The sequence below is a fragment of the Dipteris shenzhenensis genome, chromosome 3 (assembly GCF_047967505.1).
Source record: "Dipteris shenzhenensis isolate YYH24624 ecotype China chromosome 3, Dip_SZ_1.0, whole genome shotgun sequence".
In the NCBI taxonomy this organism is placed as follows: domain Eukaryota; kingdom Viridiplantae; phylum Streptophyta; class Polypodiopsida; order Gleicheniales; family Dipteridaceae; genus Dipteris; species Dipteris shenzhenensis.
The window spans coordinates 26,803,088-26,824,083 of record NC_141598.1 but is presented as its reverse complement, the minus strand read 5'-3'; the positions used below and the strand labels follow the sequence as shown (position 1 = coordinate 26,824,083).

Here is a 20,996-nt window from a genome sequence, read left to right as displayed (position 1 = left end):
GGAAGCCGAGCGTAACTGAAAAACGGGGAACATGGTGTATCGTGTCCATGTCCTCCACTGTAAATACATGGTACCAAGGAAAGAGGTACACTAGATGCGGGCCAAGGAGGATCGAGCTCTACTCCACAAGTGTCGAGGAAGCTCAGGAATACGCCTCTTCCATAGATGGTGACCTCCTGGATGTGGTCACCCTCTAATGCCAAGCTCACCTTGATCCACTCTCGCACCTGTCTCCTTGTAAGCGTGAGGCCCACAATTCTACCCACGATCGCCTTGTCCTGGAGGGATTGAACTGCCTGCTGTACTTGTTGCTTGTAAGATGGGGAAAGAAGAACCTTAACGGCTGTGGGATTCAAGGGCGCTGCCATAGAGCCCCTCTGGCTAGACCAAGTTTCGCCTTAACAAGCACAAATGCCCCCGCTACAAGGAGGTAGAAGAAAAAAGGAGGGGTTGAGGAAGAACGTCAGAGGGGGAGGCGGAGACTAGGCGGGGTGAAGGAGGGAGAGGGCAAGGAAGGAGGTGGAAGGAGGAGGGCAAGGAAGGCGGGGAGGGAGAGGGCAAGGAAGGAGGGGTGGAAGAGGAGAGGGGGTGAGAAGGCGAGGAGGTGGAAGAAGTGGCGGGGCGGCAGAAGAAGAGGGAGCGGAGGAAAGAAGGGGGGAGGAGAGGAGGGAGGATAGAAGGAGAGGAGGGAAGGAGAAGCGGAGAGGAGGCGGGGGAGGGGAGCCGGCGAGGGAGTGGGAGGCGGAGGTGACGGGGGCGCAGCGGGGAAGGCGAAGGGCTGCAGGCGGGGAAGGCGAAGGGCTGCAAAAGGGGGCAGCCAGGGAGCAGCGCGGCAGCTCAGCAGCAGGAGCTCCTCGCGACGGAATCTATCATACGCCAGTTCAATACCTACCACAGTGATAATACAGTCATCACAATACAAGTCATCGTCGCTTACTAGATCATCACCATGGCACAGAGGATGTCAAAGAAACAAAATGCTTGCATGTATTGTGAGATTGCGAATGTAGCGCGAAGGGTGACAATTGTATCCATGACTGTACTCTCGAAAGCTTTCTGATATGTCACCTTGAAAATGCACAGGATGTGATATACATGGCAGGTCTGCCTAAAGTTCTAACCCACGTATTGATTTAATGGGCACATAGCGAACAAAAGAATGATACAAAGTATACCATGGTAATAAACTGGGTTGTTACAATGCGCATGCATGCATGTGTGTTCATATGTGTGTGTGTATGTCGATCTTGCGTGCAGTCACAATTGTACGTACACAATATATGTGCATGCACACATACAATTTGTAAATTGGAAATTTGTGAATGCAATTTGTAAACTTATAGGAAGACACTGAATTAAACCAACCGAGGCCAAAATGCAAAACTTCATTGAAGAGAAAATCCAAGTAAAGACACAAATGCTTTTGTCATCATTAGCATATGACATGTTGGGTGGATTACAAAAACATCATCTTACTGAAACAGGACAATCTGCTGGCAAAAACTGCTGGAGCAACATTTTCTGCTAGGACGACACAGAAAGATGGCTCTGAAGGAAAAATGATACAAAATTATCGTCAAACCATAGCACTGCACTCAAATTTATTGTGGGTTCGGAGGCCTGCTGTTTGCTGCAGAAACACGTGAACCCCATTCTAAAAGTTCTTTACTGGTGTCATCTTTGTGTACAATGCACTCTATAAAACACAGGCAGTCTTTCTTATCTCCTAGAGCTGCTGCAATAGCTTCTGTAAGTTCCTCCTCCGTTTTCACCTTTATCAAGCCAAATCAACCACTTAAAGTGAGAGCTTCATAAAACAGCGTTCACATTACCAACAGTAAGCATGTTCAAGCGATCAATGGTAAGCATATATATACATACGCCTTCACAACTCCCAACAATAAGCATGCACAATAAATCATAATCACAGATATACACACACCTGTGAGAGCATATTTTGGATCAAAAATTTTAAGTTTCTTCAACAACACTTGAAGCCTAGAAATATTCCAAACAAAAATCAAACAAGCTTCCTAACAAAAAATTGGGACTAAACATTTTTGGATAATTTTTCTTACTCTGAGTTTGTATGAGAGATACAGAATCTACTCTATCTTATCTAGTCTACAATGCTACAAAGTTTCTAAGGACATATCAGCAAAAGAAGAAGAACCATCTATAGCTAGCTATCAACAGATCAACAACAAACTCCTACCGCCAAAAAACCAAATGTGTAATGGCTTCCAGGTGTTCCTGGAGAATTATTAATCACATTGCCACGTTAATTAAACAAACTCAGTCTGGCCAAGGACTGCCTTATATTTTATTTTTTCCCTAACGACTTTGTCCCTTTTTCTCTGTGATCTTATTTCTAGAGAAGCAGAAGGAAGTAAAGAATGGTCAGCTCAGAGAGCAGTAGATTCCTCAACCATGATAAACCTGAGTACAAAAACACTGCCCATCTTGAAAGAAAAGCACCTATAGATCCTATAGATCCTGCAGTTTTTTTTCCATACTGGGAGGTAAAAATTAAAAATCTCACTAGCAAAATAAACGTGAAGTATGCATTCTGTAACAGTACTGTGGGAATTGGAAATGTCCTGTTACAGAGGCAGGAGGGGATTGTTCAACCTTTGGCAGGGTATACGCTAACCCACTCCATTACAAAAAATGATCGTTGTTTCTGATATCCATTCAACTAACATGTCTGCATATGAAATCAGGTTCCTAACCAGTCCATACTAGATATTGCAAGCATCCCCCGAAAGCAGGAGGTATTTCCACTGCTACACAAGAATGCATTTCATGCATCTGGAATGCATGGATCTTCCCATCCTTGGCTGTTCCATTAGTTGCATGACATACTGTTGTCAAAATTTGCCATATGGATTTATATGATACGGCATTTGATTCTGCAATTATCTTCCTTTGCTTTTGGTCATTGGCAGCCTATTCAATGGAACTTTCTATTTGGCCACATTGAAGGCAAAGTAAAAATATGTCCATTTGTTACATTCTTAATTTCTGGCTGAAAGCACATACTTTTTTACCTTAAATTGAATGGCAGGGATACTCTTGCAGGAAGCTCCTTGCGTGCTGAGAGCCTTCATTGGTTGAAGGTGTTCTTGCCCCCTTTGGCTTTGCAGGAACGCCATCCTTCTTATTTTCTTTGCTCTGAAGGAATTTCACATGTGAATGATGTGATTGATCCTACGGGTATAGTCATCTCTTTTTCCAACAGCATTGAGACAGTATGCTTTGGGACAGCACTATAGACCATTATGCCATTTAATATCACAGATGCTCCATAATTTTTAGCCAATTCCTCATCTTGAGGTTGGTGATCACTTCAAAGAAAGGGTCCTTCATTCGGACAATCATGTTCGAATGGGCTATCACTAGCTGACATCACAGTTGCATCTCTGTACAAAGTGTTGCTGCTTCCTCCTTGGGTTTCTCTTCATGCCAATTGTATATGGTCTATGGCACACAATTCTTGATGGTGGCGGAAAAGTTTGCAGCATATATGGGATTCAAAACTCCCTCTTCGGCAGAAGTTCTTCTTATGGCAAGTTTTAATTGAGGTTCTTCCTTTTGTACAGCTCTTAGCTTCATCGTCACATTGCACCTGCCACTAGTGGACGATGTCTGTCCTTGAGGGAGACTATGTCTCATCTCTTCTAGCATTGCCCTGAGGCACGGGATTTCTTGCTTTTGTTACAACAATGGCTTCAGGCTCGTTTCCCCAGTGCTTCTTTTGGAAAGCATTTTTGGTTGTTTGGATTTCATCCAATCAAGCAAGGTTTTCATCTCCTTTTTTACTAGGTTCCTCATTGGACTCTATGGACCCTATGGAAGGACCATAACAATCGGGTCTTTGGTGATCCCACTCTTGCTAACTATCAGTTCTTCTGGGCATCTCTACGCAATTGCTCCATGATTGTCTATGTGCACGGGATTTAGATTATCCTGCTTTCTTGTTATATGGTGATATCTTCTTATGGTTGTAGCTGTAGGTCCCATTCTTGTAATTTAATCTTTAATGGATTTCACCCAAAAAAATGTGTGTGTGTGTGTGTGCATGTGCATGCGCACGCACGTGTGGTGAACCCTCTTTGGCTAAATATCAGCTCTTTCATGCATCTTTATGAAAATCACTTTATGATTGTCTACATGCGCGGGACATAGATTTTTCTATCAAAGACTGAGGTCTTATGATATGTTTAGCTACTTATCCCTTTCTTTGGGACTGTTTCTTGTAATATAATGACAACTAGATTTCACCCCAAAAACAAAAAGAGTGTCTACACACACACACACACACACAAAATGTTGGAGAGCAACCCTCACGATCGCGGGGCTAGGTCACCAATCCAAGTGGCTGCTCAAATGCTACAACTGCTCACAAGGCTCCTCTCTTGGTCTCCTCGAAGGGAAGAAGGTTGAGTGTAGAATAAGGGAATGGGGGCTCCTAAGGGTCTTACATAGGCCCACCCTAAGGGTCTTATATAGGGAATGGGGGCTCCTAAGGGTCTTATATAGGCCCACCCATTCAGTAAGTCGGCTCCACCTCTATTAATGATGCTCTATTCATGAGGGTTTCGAAGGGTTGAAGCTGTAGGTCAGACTTGTATCAACTAAAGCATGTAATTGGAGCTTGTCTCAAGGAGCCAAGGGCTAAGTCGGTTCCACCTCTATTAATGATGCTCTATTCATGAGGGTTTCGTAGGGTTGAAGCTGCAGGTTAGACTTGTATCAACTAAAGCATGCAACTGGAGCTTGTCTCAAGGAGCCAAGGGCATGATAGAAGTATGGGCAGGCAAGTAGCTGCCACATACTCTTGGGAAAACCAAGGAGTTGTATGGCTCTACGTGCGACCTAGAAATAGCCTTGGGACCGCTATCCAAGTGACAAGTGCTAAAAATGCAGCCGAAACAGCAGCATTGATGCAACCCAGGGTCTCAGATGCAGGAGACGACAAAATGGGACTTGCTTTCTTGACTGTTGACGAGCTTGGTCAACGACGATAGCTGAATCCCGACTAGCCACGGACCTTGTTGATAGCTGACCACCGACTAGCCATGGACCTAGTCTATGCTACATGCGTTGGAGGTCAACATCTCCTGATGTGACATTGTAGAGAGAGAGGGCCTTGCTTGTGGGTATGCCCGCCCCGTGAGAGGTTAGGGTTAGCTGAGTAAGGGCCTGTATTGTGGGTGTGCCCGACCCCCTGTGAAGGTAGGTGGAGTAGGGCAGATCCAATGGCTTGCCACCTTGGCAGCCCATGATGACATGCTGTCTATGGTGCCATGCACACAGGCCATGGGCTGGCCAGGAGCAGTTCTTGTGCTGCATGGCAGCTCCACTTGGAGGTGCCTAGGCAGGTCATTGTGGTGGGCCTATGTGGCCACCCTTAGGGCAGCATATTTGCAGGTGTCCAGCCCCCCTGCGGAGCCTATTTGTAGGAGAGGTGGGCCGACCTGCTGGTCAGCCACCTAGGCCTGGTGGTCGGGCTGTGTAAGGCAGGGAGCAGCTCCTATAGGCTGCTTGGCAGCCTTGTATAGGGGTGCAGGCTAAGGCGGCCTGGTTGGCCAGAGTATGGCAGTAAAGCAGCCCCTTATAGGGTTTTGTGTGGGAGGCCCCATGGGCAGGTAGGGGGGCTAAAGCAGGGGTCGGCCCACAGACCACCCACAGACCAGCATGCTTGAAGTGGGGGGGCTGCCAATATATATGGCCCCCACACACACTTGTTTCTATCTCATTGTGGAGCAGTTGCCTATCTATAGAGAGGGTTTCCCCACCATTTGGGGGTTTTTTCGTGAGATCCCTTGCATTTCTTTTGTTCTCTCTCTCTTCTCTCTTGTTCAGTTCATGTGTGGTGCACTCTCTCTCTCTCTCTCTCTCTCTCTCCATTTCTGTCCAGATCCGCTGCACTTCTCACATGGTATCAGAGCCACGGTTGGCTAGAGACACGAGGAGTCAAGGGAGTATTGAGCCAGCAAACTGAGAGGAGTTCTAGGGCTCCTGTTCGGACGTATTCTGTGAGGAGGAGTGTGCAGAGGTGTGGACCGTACGGGTGTCAACGAAGGCATGTCTTTGAAGGATGTTTTCAGATTCGAAAGGAGGCATCCAACCAGGGATCCTACAGCACCCTGTCACAGCTGTGGGACCATGTCAATGCGAGGGTAAGGTCATTCATATTTCTAAATTGTAATCCACACGTGATTAATCACGTGAAGCATATGATGTTGGCCAGGAGTATCTTGGAGCATTTGGCGTCCTCGTACAATCGAACCTATCCCATGAAGAGTGGAAGTCCAGAGGAGATTCATGGATCCCAAGAAGTCTTCATCGATGCAGGAGCACATCAACAAGTTATAGGAATTTCAGCAATAGATCCTCCAAACGGGGAAGCAGATATCTTCCGAGGATGTGGCCATAAACCTGCTGTCCCACCTATCTTCTCAGTACGCTACATTCTATTTGTCCTTGATAACCAATGGAAGGATGAATACATTGACCAAGGAGGAACTGGTCCAATGGTGCTTGACTAGGAGGAGAGATTTGTAGATCGTACCTATGAGAGTCAGCCTGAGGCTTTGGCAGCTGTAAGCAGAAAGGACAGAAGAAGTTGACAGCTGAGGAACGGGAAGCACTCAAGGCGTCACGTCCATGTAACCGATGTGGCCAGAAAGGTCATTACTGGCAGCAGTGTCCTCAAAGGATCAGTGAGGGGACTAGGGACTAGAAGGATGGTTCTGCAGCTGCCACATCATTTGTTCCAGCCTTCTACTAGCACACCGTAGGATGCACTACCAACAGGCTTTTTGGATCCAGATGGAGGATTTCTTGCTTGTTTGTGGCGGTGGTACCTGCCAGACAGGTGCAGTGGCGACAGAGTCTTTAAATGAGGCAGGCTTTTAGGAAGGACCTCGAGCCACGAGGAGTTGTTCCCACTGACTCAGGAGTTGAAGCACTCAAGGCGTCACGTCCATGTAACCGATGTGGCCAGAAAGGTCATTACTGGCAGCAGTGTCCTCAAAGGATCAGTGAGGGGACTAGGGACTAGAAGGATGGTTCTGCAGCCGCCACATCATTTGTTCCATCCTTCTACTAGCACACCGTAGGATGCACTACCGACAGGCTTTTTGGATCCAGATGGAGGATTTCTTGCTTGTTTGTGGCGGTGGTACCTGCCAGACAGGTGCAGTGGCGACAGAGTCTTTAAATGAGGCAGGCTTTTAGGAAGGACCTCGAGCCACGAGGAGTTGTTCCCACTGACTCAGGTTGCAGTATCTAAAAAATATGTATTTTGGATGTCATGACCTGGTAGATCCAGAGGGTTCTGCTGCAACTATTGTATGAGAAGCTACTGGAGATCCGGATGGGTCAAAAGATTGCCAGTGCGAGAGTTCAGACACAGTTGATTGATCCTTGTGAGTTGTTCAATGACCATTGTTACTAAGGCACTGAGGTTCATCGATTTGGGGTCAGTGTACCAGTTTGGACCTGAGAGGGGGTTGTATAGGTGCCCATACACAGAAGTAGACCTTGCAACGACGACAGTATCAGCTGGATTGTTGTACGAACTGGATCAGTTGCATTATTGTACTAGTGCTGCACTAGAGGGATGTATCTAGCACCTGTAGCCTGGGAGCAACCACACCACGTTTCCAGTGATCGTACTGACATGGCTCATGCCAAGAGGGGGCTACTTCGACAGATGGCGATCTTAAGAGACGGAGCCTCACATGACAGCGGATTCCTCTTGTTGTTCCAGCGGCACACCCAACTCCCTGGCGATTATGTTCCGTCTAGGAGTTGAGACGGGGTGTTGGAGATCAAAATCTCCTGATATACATAGGAGAGGGAGAGGGCCTTGCTTGTGGGTGTCCCCCCCCCTGTGAGGATAGGTAGAGTAGGGCAGATCTGATGGCTTGCCACCTTGGCAGCCCATGCTATAGTGCCATGCAGACCGGCCATGGGCTGGCCAGGAGCAGTTCTTGTGCTGCGTGGCAGCTCCCTTGGAGGCGCCTAGGCAGGTCATTGTGGCGGGCCTATGTGGCCACCTTAGGGCCGCATATTTGCAGGTGTCCAGCCCCCCCAAGGAGCCTATTTGTAGGCAGAAGAGGGCCGACTTACTGGTCGGCCACTTAGGCATGGTGGTCAGCAGGGCAGGGAGCAGCTCCTATGGGCTTCATGGCAGCCTCTTATAGGGGTACATACTGAAGTGGCCTGGTCGGCCAGAGCATGGCAGGGGAGCAGCCCCTTATAGGGTTTTGTGTGGGAGCCCTATGGGCAGGTAGGGGTCGGCCCACCTACTATAGGGGTCGGCCTACCTATAGAATGGACCAGGCCACAGACTACCATGATTGAGGGGGTCGCAGGGGGGGGGGGTTGGGGTTGGGGTTGTGGTGTGGCTGCCTATATATAGGCCCCATATCCACATTTGTTTGTATCTCATTGTGGAGCAGTTGCCTATGTATAGAGTAGAGGCTTTCCCCATCGTTTAGGGGATTTGTCCTGAGATCCCTTGCATTTCTTTCGGTCTCTCTTCTCTCTCTCCTCTCTTGTTCAATTCATGTGTGGTGCGCTCTCTCTCTCCATTTCTGTCCAGATCCGCTGCACTTCTCACAACATGATGGTATTCAAGTTATTCCACTACATCCATATGGTGACCCTTTGTTTAGAATCTCCGCTAGGTTTCTTTGAGAGCTGTATTTTTGCTCATTCGTGGCTCATGATACCACCTTGGGAAAAGAATTTACATATAATTTTGTGCTATAGGTAGATGGAGGCATGTTCTCTTACCCTATGTGCCTAGACGGGGACACGGATGATTAACTACATAAGAATCTAAAAGGAGTTTTTGTATTAACGGTGTGTTAAGCCACTTACTAGATTGTTAGCAATGCCCTCAAGGAAGTGATAATGGAAATGTTTTGAGTTTTGCTAAGAATCCTTATGTTTAACTCCCACATAGAGATTGGTTTTTGTGTTGCACACTCTATGCCCAGCTTTTAATTGTAGCTTGCCTTCTTTCACTTTTGAGTCTCTTTGTAAAAGGGCAATGCTCTCAGTAACTAGCGCCCCTTGCTTTTACATAGGCATGATTATAGGACTAGAATGGGCAACACTGTGCAATTAATGACATTCTTAGTGAAAGAATAGATATCTTCTATGGAGTCTTGTTTCCTTCTCTCATACAATTAGTAGGCATAAGTAGTTCTATGGTTCATTCATTCTACATCTATATGTGGAGAAGCTCCACGAATTTGTCATGTGGTGAGTGTGAATTAAGAACCAAAAGGGCTTTTTGGGAGACGAAGCAAGACAATCGTCGACGTTGTAGAGAAAATTTGTGACCCCGCATCTCCTCTCTCTACATACATCACGTGGATTAGTTCAAAAGCGGTGTCTCCGTGCTCTACAAGAGAAACCCAATATTGAAGAAGACATAGTCTTCGTATTAGAATCACCTCCCTCACATACCACCGCTGATGGATACGAGATCTTTTGTGCAGCAAATGGAGGCTCTGTTAGACACCAAAACCCCTTCTTTGATCGAGACCTACACCAAGTTGTTAATCAACAAAACTCGAAACATCACCGGCCTTTGAGAGAAATCTCCACCCAGCCAATACATTTTCAATAATCCCACGTGGTAATCAATCTACATACAAATCTGAAACTTTCCTAGACAACCCTTGACCCTTGGCATCTTGTCAGTGTTCCCATTGTGTGCACTTGCCTTTTCTCCATTTAGGTCCTCTATGAGACCCACACAATTCATGTATGGTCATATTTGTCCATAGGCATTTGACCCCAATAGCAATATGGACACTAGCATGCACCGAGGGACCTCTAGGGATATCTAGTCTTCTCGTATCCTTCGACCATTTACTCACTATTGAATACAAAACACCAACCAAACCTTAGTTCACACATTATATGCATAACATTTTACGGTCCTCTAAAGATCGATGTCCATTGATTCATCCAGGGTCATGCTGCATTCTAACTAGAACGTAGCATTTCTTCCCTTTGCAGGGATCGACGTCCTGAATAAGTTTGGAAATGCGCCTTGTATTTGGTAGATGGATTCCTTAGTAGCTTGATGAGGATAGAGAAGTCCATGCCAAGCAACCAACACCATATGTATCTTCCGATTTCAAACTGTTCCTCCCCGGTCCAAGATACTTGCTGATGTCCCACAGCATCCTCTAATTCCCATAATATAACAATTTTATCAATTAGACAATCAGTTAGTTGTAAAAACAAAGAAACATGCAATACTAGATACACCTTACAACCCTGTGGTAATTCTACTCTATACTTGCTGGTCTTTTCAAAAGTTACATTATCGGGGTGATAGATTATGTACTCTATGACATTGGGCACTTTTAAGAAATTCCAACCGTAGTTCATCTAGTTGGCCTAAACTAGAAAGAACATCCTTGTGGATGAATCTTTCCTATCATTATATGCAAATTCTAGTATTGGTAACCACATTCCATGTACTTTGTCTTAATGGAACATATGCTGTCAACATATCCTCAAGAGTTTGGTTCATAGATGCAGCTTTATAAGCACGCCTTAGATGCTCTATATTGAGCCATTTTGGCTGGCCTTCACAGAACCCCTTCTTCGATCGAGACTTGCACCCAGCAATATGTTTCCAATAATCCCATGTGTGGTAATCGATCTACACAAACATGGAAACTTCCCCTAGACCCTAGACAACCATCACATTTGGCAAGATGCCAAGTGTTCCCCTCATGTGCACTTGCCCTTTTGTCCCTTTAGGTCCTCTATAAGACCCACACAATTCATATACCTAGATGAATCTAGGAACATGCCCAAACTCACCCTCTAAAAACACAACAAATAATACAGTTTCAATCTTATTATAATCACTCATAAGGTTGAAAACTATAAACTCCATCACACATGGTAGGAACTCGCTACTATGACATCCCCTATGACACCCATACAAATCATGTTTGGTCATATTTGTCCCAATGCATTTGACCCCACAAAAATCGGTAGGGCCACTAGCATGCAGGGAGGATATCTAGTCCTCTCGTGTCCCACACCAAGAACCTCGACAATGTCTTTGCCCAATGTACTCACTATGAAATACAAATTGCCAACCAAACCTTAGTTCACACAATGTATAGAATTATGAACATTGAGTCTCTCTAAAGAGTAATGTCCACAGTTCATCCAACGTCATGCTACATTCTAACTGGAATATAATAGGCTCAAATGCAGTCGATGATACAATACACACAAGAATGCAAAGCATCCGAGTGGCTTGCCAAATAGCCTGTGACAAAAATAAGCCATAGGAATGCAGCTACATAGAGTAGTAGCTATTGAGGAGTTAATTATACAAGAGAAAATAGGCCCAGAGGGAAAATAAGAAAGGAAGAAGATGCTCCTTCAAGCCAAGGAAGTAGTGCGACAAAGTTAGCCGCTTGTCCCACAAAGTCAGCAGGAGATGACTTCAACAAGACATGAAATCATTGGTAGAAGTCCATATTACAAGAGCTGATCCACATCACCCCTGACATGGATAGCTTTCTCATATCAAAAGCACCTCCCAAAATCCGTCATCACCAAAGAAGCATACATTTTGAGCTCCAATCATCATTAAATAAACACCTTCGTGCTTACTTCCAATCTAGGTCACAAGAAGTCCTATTGAAGAGAAATTGGAAAGACAAATTGTAAATGAGTCAAAGAACTCGAAAGGAGGTAACACAACTAAGGTGGAGTGGTTCAGCAACTAGCCGGAGTAAATCTGCAAATGAGGGATAACTCAACAATAGGGACCAACTTGGAAATGATACCACCTTGCAATGAGTCAGATAGTTGAGGAATGCTGCAAGGAGTCACTAATTGAAAGATGGCTCAACAAAAAAAAGAAAGGAAAACACAATAAGGAGAAGAAGAGCAGATAGATCGAAGAAAAGGCTAGTAAAGGTGGATTTAGTATGCAAGGCCCTTGTATTGCTTGCATGCAGAGTAAAGACTCCCACAAGGAAAGAATGCTGCAAGCATAATAATTCACCCTTCTGAATTTAGGGAGCTAAAGCATGATGGAGTATATCCTCTTCTAACCTAAACGGATTTGTGCATAAGGACCCTCTGTGTGAAGAAAGATGGACGCTAACCAATGGAGGGGGAACGACCCACAAGGCCAATGGAAAATAAGTCCAACGGAAGGCAAAGGTAAGTAAGACTTCCTGATCAGAGTAGGAGGAAGGGAATATTTACAGGGGTTGTGACAAGAGTAAAGGGAAGGAAATGAGGCCGGAGCTAAAAGCACAATATGAACATGGAGTGTGAGAAGGAGATCAGCGCTATGAGCCCATTGATGGATGTTACAATGGAATATCCTAGGAGCAACTTGCGACACTAGTTTAGTTACTTATATTTTACACCCTAGGATTGGATCCCATATCCCCAATATGGGGCTTAATATTATAAGCTCACACTTGTAGCCTCAACTTCATTGTTCCCTTGCTGTTGTAGATATCTTGCAGTACAGTCTTGCTTTTTGCTCGTGTATTTGTCTAACCTTGATTTTGTATCAGAGCCACTCGTGTGCCCGACCACCTCGGAATATGTGAGTGAATTGTTCTTGAGGATGTCCAACCTCCTATCTTTCTTCTGTCACTTTACTCTTTTATGCATTGGGTCAGCAATAATCCATGTCAACCCTATTACACCCCAACTAACTCTACTTAGACTGTACCTCTTGGGTGGTGTATTCACCTGGACATAATGGGTATTAGTAGTTACTCTACCTTGGAGGCTAAGGCTTGCATTGCGTGAGAGATCTTCATCCTTGATTCCATCAGGGATCTTTTCGAACAGTCCTGCATTGCTTTGATTACTATATTCACTCCTATTGTTCAGTTAAAAGTGAAACATTATTATAAATTTGAAAGTTCTAGGTTTTATTGGTTCTGTCCAAACTTTTGGGATTAACATTGTCATTAAAGCCAAGCATTATTGAAAAAAGATACACTCCACAGTCCACCAATAGATCCAAGTACCATTTGATGCTTCAGTAGTGAGGGCCATCGAAAACCAAGTTTGGTCTCCTGTACTCTACAAGCTATGTCAAATAAATGGAGAAATTCCTTGAGATCTCCCTTTCTATTGTTGTGTATTTGGCATATTCAATTCCAATGTAGGCATTAGCAATGTTATCTGTGATATGCCTACGCGGGACGAAGCCATATTGAGCAGGATGCAACCCATCATGTAAAAACCCCTTTAGCAGATCAACAATCATTTTGGTAGTGACTTTGTAAATTACGGGCATAAGAGTGATAGGTCTCCAGTCTGCCAAAGACTCACAAATTTGTTTTTTGGGAAGGAGTTTAACAAGACCTCTCTTCCATGTGTCCGGCATTTTCTGATTTTGCCACGCAGCATTCACCATATATAGCAATGAATGCTTCAAAATAGGCCAATATTCTAGAAAAAACTCGACTGTTAAACCATCCCATCCTGGGGATTTCCATCTGCCACATGATTTGATCGCATCTGACAATTCCCTCTCGGTAAAGGGTTCCTCCAATTCCAAAGCTTGAGTAGGGGAAATGATAGGAGAAACATGTTGCAACAGTAAATTTCGTGCAAGAAAAATCTGTTGCGAGGGAGGAGCTACAGAGCCAAATTGCTGAGAGAAATGATGCACACAAACAGAAGCAAGCTGTGACCGTGAAGTAGTCCATGATCCATCAGGCATAAGCGCTCTGCAAATTTCTGTTTTGATTCTCCTCTGATGTAAACTTTTGAAAAATTCTTTGGAAGAGCAGCCTTTATCTATAAAGGCTCTTTGTCTTGCTCTAGTCTCCCATTTTGCCAGTTTCCTGTGATCATTTAGTTTAAGACAATGTCTGGCCTGGCATAGTGTTGTTTGCTTATGCATGGACAACGAACGATGATGACTGAGTTCAGTGAGGTCTTGACAAGTGGATTTGGCCTGAGCAATGGTTTCCCTCAGAGTCTTACATGAAGACTTGCCATAAGCTCTAATCACAACTTGCATTTTGGAAATAAAAGAATCCCAGGCACCATCAACATGAATATGGCTGCTAGAGGATAGACAATGAGATGCTTCCGTAACCATTGCCTTGAAATCAGCATGTTGCAAATAACTATTGTTTATGATTAGATGTCTCCTTTGTGGCAATCTATCATCTAGCATATTATGAAAAGATAACCGCAACCATAGTGGTGCATGGTCTGAATGCACAAAGGCATAGTCAATCCACATTTTGCATGTAAAATCCCCATTTTGTTGGGGAGCGACACTATACCATCGATCCAGACGTGCCTGATAAGCAGAAAAAGCATTATGTTGAAAAGCGTAACCCGGTGACAAAGGCTGCAATTCCTCCCAAAGGTCAACCAGATCCAAATGCAAAAGTAGTTGAGACCATGCATGCCTTTCAGGAGATAACATATGGTCATGTCTGGAGGTGTTGTCTCCCTGTTGCGGAGCATTATTGAAATCCCCACATATGTAGGCATGATATCTCCACGGATATTATTGCATGGCATCCCAAATTGCAGTTCTTTCTCTAGAGGACTGAGGTGCATACACTGAAGCAAATTCAAACACCTCTCCTCTAATAATGCATTGGAGAACAAGCCATCTGCCTTTGTTGTCATTTAAAGCAATGACTGGTTGAAGCTCATGTTTGATCAGAAGGACAACCCCTGAGAAAGAGTGCTCCCCAGCATAGAAAATATCATATCCACAGTAGTGTCCTGTCTTGCCTGCATAAATATGTTGGTTGTGTTCTTGTAATGCCACTATGTCAGGCTGAAATCTGTTGATGTACAGCCACACAGATTTCCATTTCCTACTGTCACACATGCCCTGGACATTAAGTGTAAAACATTGGATGTGAGCAGTCATATGTACAGGTATTTATGGTGATGTAACAACTATGTACAGCAGCAAAATTTATGAGGTCAGTCTTGCATTTCTATCTCAGGGTCGAGGCCTCGCCCCTGAGAAGAAGTAGCCACCTGAGAAGTAGACATCAAAGCAGCAACCTCTTCTTCAGGGAAGAGTGTTCTGCTGGCTGTTACTGCAGCCCATGTAATCCCAATTCCTGTATTTATCTCTGGGGTATTTCCGCTAGAAGATGCACCATTCCAAGTGCAGGGGGGTGGAATTCTTCGAGCAGAAATAACTTTTCCTGGACTTTGCCAGCCATCAGTTGGAGGTTGCTGTCCTTTAGTCGAGGATTGAATAGCAGGAGGTGAATGTGAAGTGAGATTCCCATTGGGAGCCACTGGAGCTTTGCCTTTATCCTGACTCCCAGAAGGCTGTCTACTGCTTTTATTTTTGTTGGCAACTGGAGTAGGAGCATCTTTGGTAGGCATTTGAACTGGGAAAGTGGTACGAGGCATTTTATGCTGATTTATTGGACACTGTGAAGCCATGTGTCCAAACTTTTTGCACTCAAAACAAGCCCCTGCAAATAAACCCCATTTGAGTTTATAAAAAGCACTTCCCATGTTCACATTATTCACCGTGACTGAATAAGAGTCCGGTGTGGGATTATCAGTATCCCAGAGAATGCAAAATCTGTTTGAGTTGCCATTTGGCCGTGGTGGGCAGACCACTTTACCTAAAGATGCTGCAATTTTAGGCAAAAGTGAGGCCATACATTGTGGGAAATCGACAACTTCAACCCAAACCGGGCATCTGTGTCGGATTAAAGCCTGAAAGTTCCTTGTGGGAGACCATGGCAATACATGTACCATTTGCTGCCCAAAAAAGAGAGGTGAATGTTCCAAAAGCATTTGTCTGTGTATCTCATCCACCATGATAACCTCAAAAAAGCCCCTGGCTGCATAGTGTACTTTACGAACAAAAGAGCCAGCCAATGTGCGTGTCAACCAGTTGCCTATCTCTGCAGCAGGTGGCATCCAGCCTGGAAAAAATAATATGACTGCATTCTTGGCATATTCTCTGACTGGATCTACAATTTCATCGACCTCAACCATGAGGCCAACTGAAGGAACCGAGTCTTTCCACTCTTTTCTCGTATCTGCAAATCCTTCATGCATGACATCATATACCAGTTGAGCCTCAAGAGTATCATGCATCGGGTCATGCTGACCCTCAACCTGCTTTTGCTTCTTGCAGGGAGCCGAGCGCTCCTTTTGAAACGTTTGCCATGACTTTGTAAGAAAGGGAGCTTAGAAATAAAGTACCTGTAAAAGGGTAGTGAAAGCCAAAAAAACCAGTCCCAAAGAAATATCCACAGGAAGCCCACAAGAGAGGAGAAGAAGAGTATAGCTAGTAAGGAGATAGCAGAGGGAAAGGTAGGATTTTGGCGGAAAACACAGGACTGTTAGGGAAGACACCGGAGCAAAAAACCCCAAAACTTGTACGGCAAGAGGTACTAGACTGTACGGACAACGATGAGCTGTGCTGAGGTATATACGGGCTGCACGGGGGGGAGTCTGACTGTACGGGAATACTGGCTTGGTACGGAATCGTATGGACGTACGGATGCCGTACGGCGACCGTACAGATGTACGGATGAGGCTGCGCAGGGTTCCTGGCGAGGACGAAATACAGAATGGCGTACACCTCACTGAGATCACACAAACATACCGCAAAAATGTGCACACACACCGAGGAGACTGTACAAATAGGTACGGAAGAGCAGCAGCAGAGGCGAGCTTGTACGGAACAGCTGAGGCAGGCTGGAACCTGTACGGAACAGCCGTACGACCTGTACGGGTAGCCGTACAGGTGGTATGGGAGACTGCAAAGGTCGCGACGGTGGCTGGAGGGTACCGGACTCTGACAAGGTCGCGGGGATGGCACGGTCGTGCTCCTCAGCTCCTGTGCTCTCTCTCACACACACACCTCACACACACACGCACACACACACACACACACACACACCTGACTCCACACACACACACACACACACACACACACACACACACATTGTGTGAAGTTCAAAATTATTATTACTGAGCTGTTCAGTTCTAACGTTTGTTAAAATTTGTAAATGCTGATCAAGTTAAGATTATTGTGAGACCATCAAGTTGATCCGTGTTTACACACTGTGCTCTCTCTCTCTCTCTCTCTCTCTCACACACACACACACACACCTTTTTTTTTAAGTGGAAATCTCTCTCTCTCTCTCTCACACACACGCGCGCGCACGCACACACATTGTGTGAAGTTACTATTACTCAGCTGTTCAGTTCTAACGTTTGTTAAAATTGTAAATGCTGATCAAAGTTTCCACTGTAGAATGACTCTGGCAGAGCTATTACCTTCACAGTCCAACAGTTCCCATCCCCATTGTGGAAAGCATCCACTAGAGCAGTGTAGTTCCAATTTTTAATGATATTATAAGGGCCATCATGAATCTGCACTTCAATGGTGTAACCCCCATTATTTATGAGGAAAATGATATTTTTCTGCCCACACCTGATCATCGTTGTCACATCCTGTGCTGTGACCTGCTCACAAGTTCAGAATTTGTAAAAAATATCAATCTGTTTGAAATAGGTTCTCTCTGTATGTGTGCACAGTGCGTGCATGTATGGGTGTTTTGTTTGTTTTGTTTTTTGGGGAATATATTGAAAAGCATAAGGAAAACACCAACCTGAAAGCTACCGTCTCCAATGCATGCTATCACACGCTTCTCTGGGGTTGCTTGGGCATTGCCCAAAACAGCACCCACAGACCAGCCTATGGATCCATACTGCATTTGAAACTCATAACTGCAAAACCAGATGGGAATCACCATATTTCAAAGATTCCTTTGAAACTCATCAGAAACAAAAAAGCTGAGAAAGTTAGAATCAGTGTAACAAGCTGCAACCAGATAACTAAAGCGCTTGGAAAGTATTCAGATTTTGCCAAAATGTTGAAGCAGCAGAATCATCAGATTTTTTTAGAAATGAAAACTGCATGCTGCCAGATGCTAGTGTTTGGAAGTCTTTGGAGATTTTACACTGTCTTTCAAAACAGGATTTCAACTCTAAAATGGAGAAACATTTCCATTCTCCTTTGAGAGTAGTGAGCTGACCGCCCCGCTGTGGCGATACAAGGTTTTTAGGCAGTCAAAAGGATGAGAGTATCCAGAAACCTCACAGGATGGTAATTTACAGTTCAACTTCTGCAGCTTAACTTTACAAAATACCTGTAAATTTGAGAATTCACTCACCCACATCCTTCAGGCAGCTTTAACTTTTGACAATTAAACCACGAGTCTCCAGTTTCAGCTATGACTGTAGTGTTGCTACTCAACATGCTCTGCACAACACCAATTTGTTTTTGTGTAATTAGACTTAATCCGTCTTTAATTTTGTATTGCTTACATGCTCTAAAAAGTACTGCTGCTTACTTGGATGTGGCTAAACAGCACGTTCACTCTCAATGGATCCCCTGGAGAGCCCCTAAGAGGAACACCGGGCGGAACAAATATGCGTTTGAAGTTATCATGTGCTGTTGTGTTTTTCCGCACCTTCTTTGAGAGAGCCTTCAAGAACTCCTTCATGCAAACACAACCAAATGCAGGCCCATTGCCTATAGTAACTCGCTCAGGCTCCACGATTATTGCGTTTTCTTTTTTGAACAGCAATGAGTAACCCACTGAGCTGTAGTCGTTGAAGACTGGCCCAGCAAACAAATAAGCATCTGCAGATTCAACTATCTCCAAGCAGAATGGGGAACTAACAGCACCCCAGTAAGTGCCAATAAAGCGCGTGTGTGTCTCCGGAAACAGTCCTTTAGCTGATGGCATCACTGCGACAGCACAACCAGATGCATCGGCCAACTCTAAAAAGGAATTTGCAGCCTTAGCCACTCGCATTTTAGGACCTCCCACTAAAACTGGTTTTACTGCTCTATTGAGAAAGTCTGCTGCCACGTCTACAGCTGCCTCCAGACTCTGTGGATTGCTGAGCCTGCTTTGAGAAAGGCATGCCTAGATTAGAAGGTACCGGTATCAATAGATCGACACAAAAAATGGGCAGAAATCTACAATTGATGAAACCTGAAGGCTATGGATGAGTTACTGTCCTGCTCATATTAATATACCTCGGGGTGATGGCATAAGGAACAGGTTCCCTGCTGAAAGTAGGATGAGGAAGGCCTGCCAAGTTACAACTGATATTTATATATACGGGCTTGCTCTCCCTTAAGGCAGTAGAGATAGCGTTGTCAATAAGCTCGTGAGCACTATCAACGTCCTGCACTACCACCTGTTTTGCAATGCCAGAGCAGTCAACATTCAAATTTGTGCTGAAAGCAGGCCAAAAACGATATTATTTTCCCTGACCACCCGATAAAGGCAGCGGCAAAAACAAAAGTTCGTTCATCAGTTTTTTGTAGCCTCGCCGTCCAAGTTGACAGAAACCCAATACCCAATTCACCTGCAGAAACTTTTAGCGCCCCGCTTGTAGCATTCCAGTCTGAACAGAGCAGATGATCGTATCGCAAGTGACAACAGGATTTTCAACGGACCTGGCGGCAAGTGACTTGTTGGAAGCAGCGAAGTTCCTGACTGAAATCTGGAAGTCCTATCGTATGATGTAGAATCCGATTGGTCCCGTAGTCATTGGAATTGGGACCGCCAACTATGCAAAGTACAGGGAGGTTCTCACTGTAAGCCCCCGCAATTGCATTGATCACGCTGAGGCCTCCCACAGTAAAGGTGACGACGCAAACCCCTACACCTCGGGCGCGGGCATAGCCATCCGCGGCGTAGCCTGCATTGAGCTCATTGCAACATCCAATGAGGCGCAAGGATGGCTCAGCCAGGAGGTGGTCGAGGAGGACGAGATTGAAGTCTCCGGGCACGGCAAAGACGTCCTCCACGCCAATTTCGAGGAGCCTGCGAGCTAGGTGGCGACCCAGAGAGGAGGAGCCACTGGGGATGCGTGAGAAGGGGTAAGGAGGCTTGGCGATGTTGCTGGAGGTGGAATGGGAATCGTCTGCCATGCTGAGAAACGAAATTTGGGCAAGGGCTGGCTTGTGCGCTCTCTCTGTGTGTGTCTCTCACTCACTCTCTGTCTCGCTTTCGCTCTAGCACTCGCTCTCTCTGTCTGTGTGTCTCTCTCCCTCTTGTTGACGGGAGACAAATCTCTGTCTCTCTCTCTTTCTGTCTTTCTGTGTCTTTTCGGTGTCTCTCTTCCTCTTGTTGACGGAGATGAATTCTACTCTCTCTCTCTCTCTCTCTCTTGTTGACGGAGATGAATTCTATTCTCTCTCTCTTTCTCTCTTGTTGACGGAGATGAATTCTACTCTCTCTCTCTCTCTCTCTCTCTCCTTGTCTCTCTCTCTGCCTCTTGTTGATGGCGACAAATTCTACTCAGCACTCGAGGGATCATGGAGGGTTGGTACCATGAACGGCAGCAAGACTAGCCGCCATGGATGGGCTGTTGGAGCGAGCATAGAGTGCTGTGCTGTGAATCCATGCGATTGTTGCTGTAACAAAGCAAAATTCCTACAAGAGTTGGCAGCCGTCACGAAGACTTGCGAGGGATGCGTCCCTTGACCGGTAACGTATGTGACGTGTCTTGTGGAAGGTTCGACACACGTACTCACCGCCCACTCACACGTGTGTCTACACTCTCTCTCACACATGCATCACCAGAGGAATGGTTTGCTGCGAACCAGGTGGGCAGGAATGGAGGCTTTCTGTAGAAAACCTGGTTGCTCCTCAGGCTCTTGCTCTCGAGTAGGGGCTAGCAGAAAAACACAGTTCCTCGTTCAACCCCCAGTCCGTTCCCAGCAACATTCTTGAAGGTTTGTGGGCACATTGATGAGCAATGGTCCTCGTAGGCCCACATCAAGGTTGGCTCTAATAAGGTGAAATGGGATGGGCCAAAATGCCCACATGGAGACCCATTTTCCCGTCTCCCCCATTGCCACATTGGGCCCCTTAATAAACGAGGCAACTCGTGGGAATATGTGTGGC

General features: G+C 45.4%; 1 protein-coding gene across 1 annotated transcript; it reads right to left on the bottom strand.

Annotated features, from left to right (window-relative positions):
• Positions 1-1,374: 1,374 nt before the first annotated feature.
• On the bottom strand, positions 1,375-20,491 carry LOC147903582 (pyruvate decarboxylase 2-like). The gene is made up of 7 exons (XM_087400072.1): positions 19,541-20,491; positions 19,115-19,278; positions 18,420-18,981; positions 18,240-18,328; positions 17,676-17,793; positions 17,341-17,529; positions 1,375-1,772 (listed from the first exon to the last, which is right to left on the bottom strand). The coding sequence occupies exons 1-7, from the start codon at positions 20,015-20,017 to the stop codon at positions 1,602-1,604; spliced, it is 1,770 nt and encodes a 589-aa protein (XP_087256198.1). The 5' UTR covers positions 20,018-20,491; the 3' UTR covers positions 1,375-1,601.
• Between the last annotated feature and the right edge of the window lie 505 nt (positions 20,492-20,996).

Excerpts from the sequence above, each read along its gene's own strand:
- LOC147903582 (XM_087400072.1), bottom strand. The coding sequence starts at position 20,017 with ATGGCAGACGATTCCCATTCCACCTCCAGCAACATCGCCAAGCCTCCT. Across the intron at positions 19,279-19,540 it reads AACAAGTCACTTGCCGCCAG|GTGGTAGTGCAGGACGTTGA; the intron begins GTCCGTTGAAAA and ends ATTGCAAAACAG. Across the intron at positions 1,773-17,340 it reads GGAACTGTTGGACTGTGAAG|GTGAAAACGGAGGAGGAACT; the intron begins GTAATAGCTCTG and ends GGCTTGATAAAG.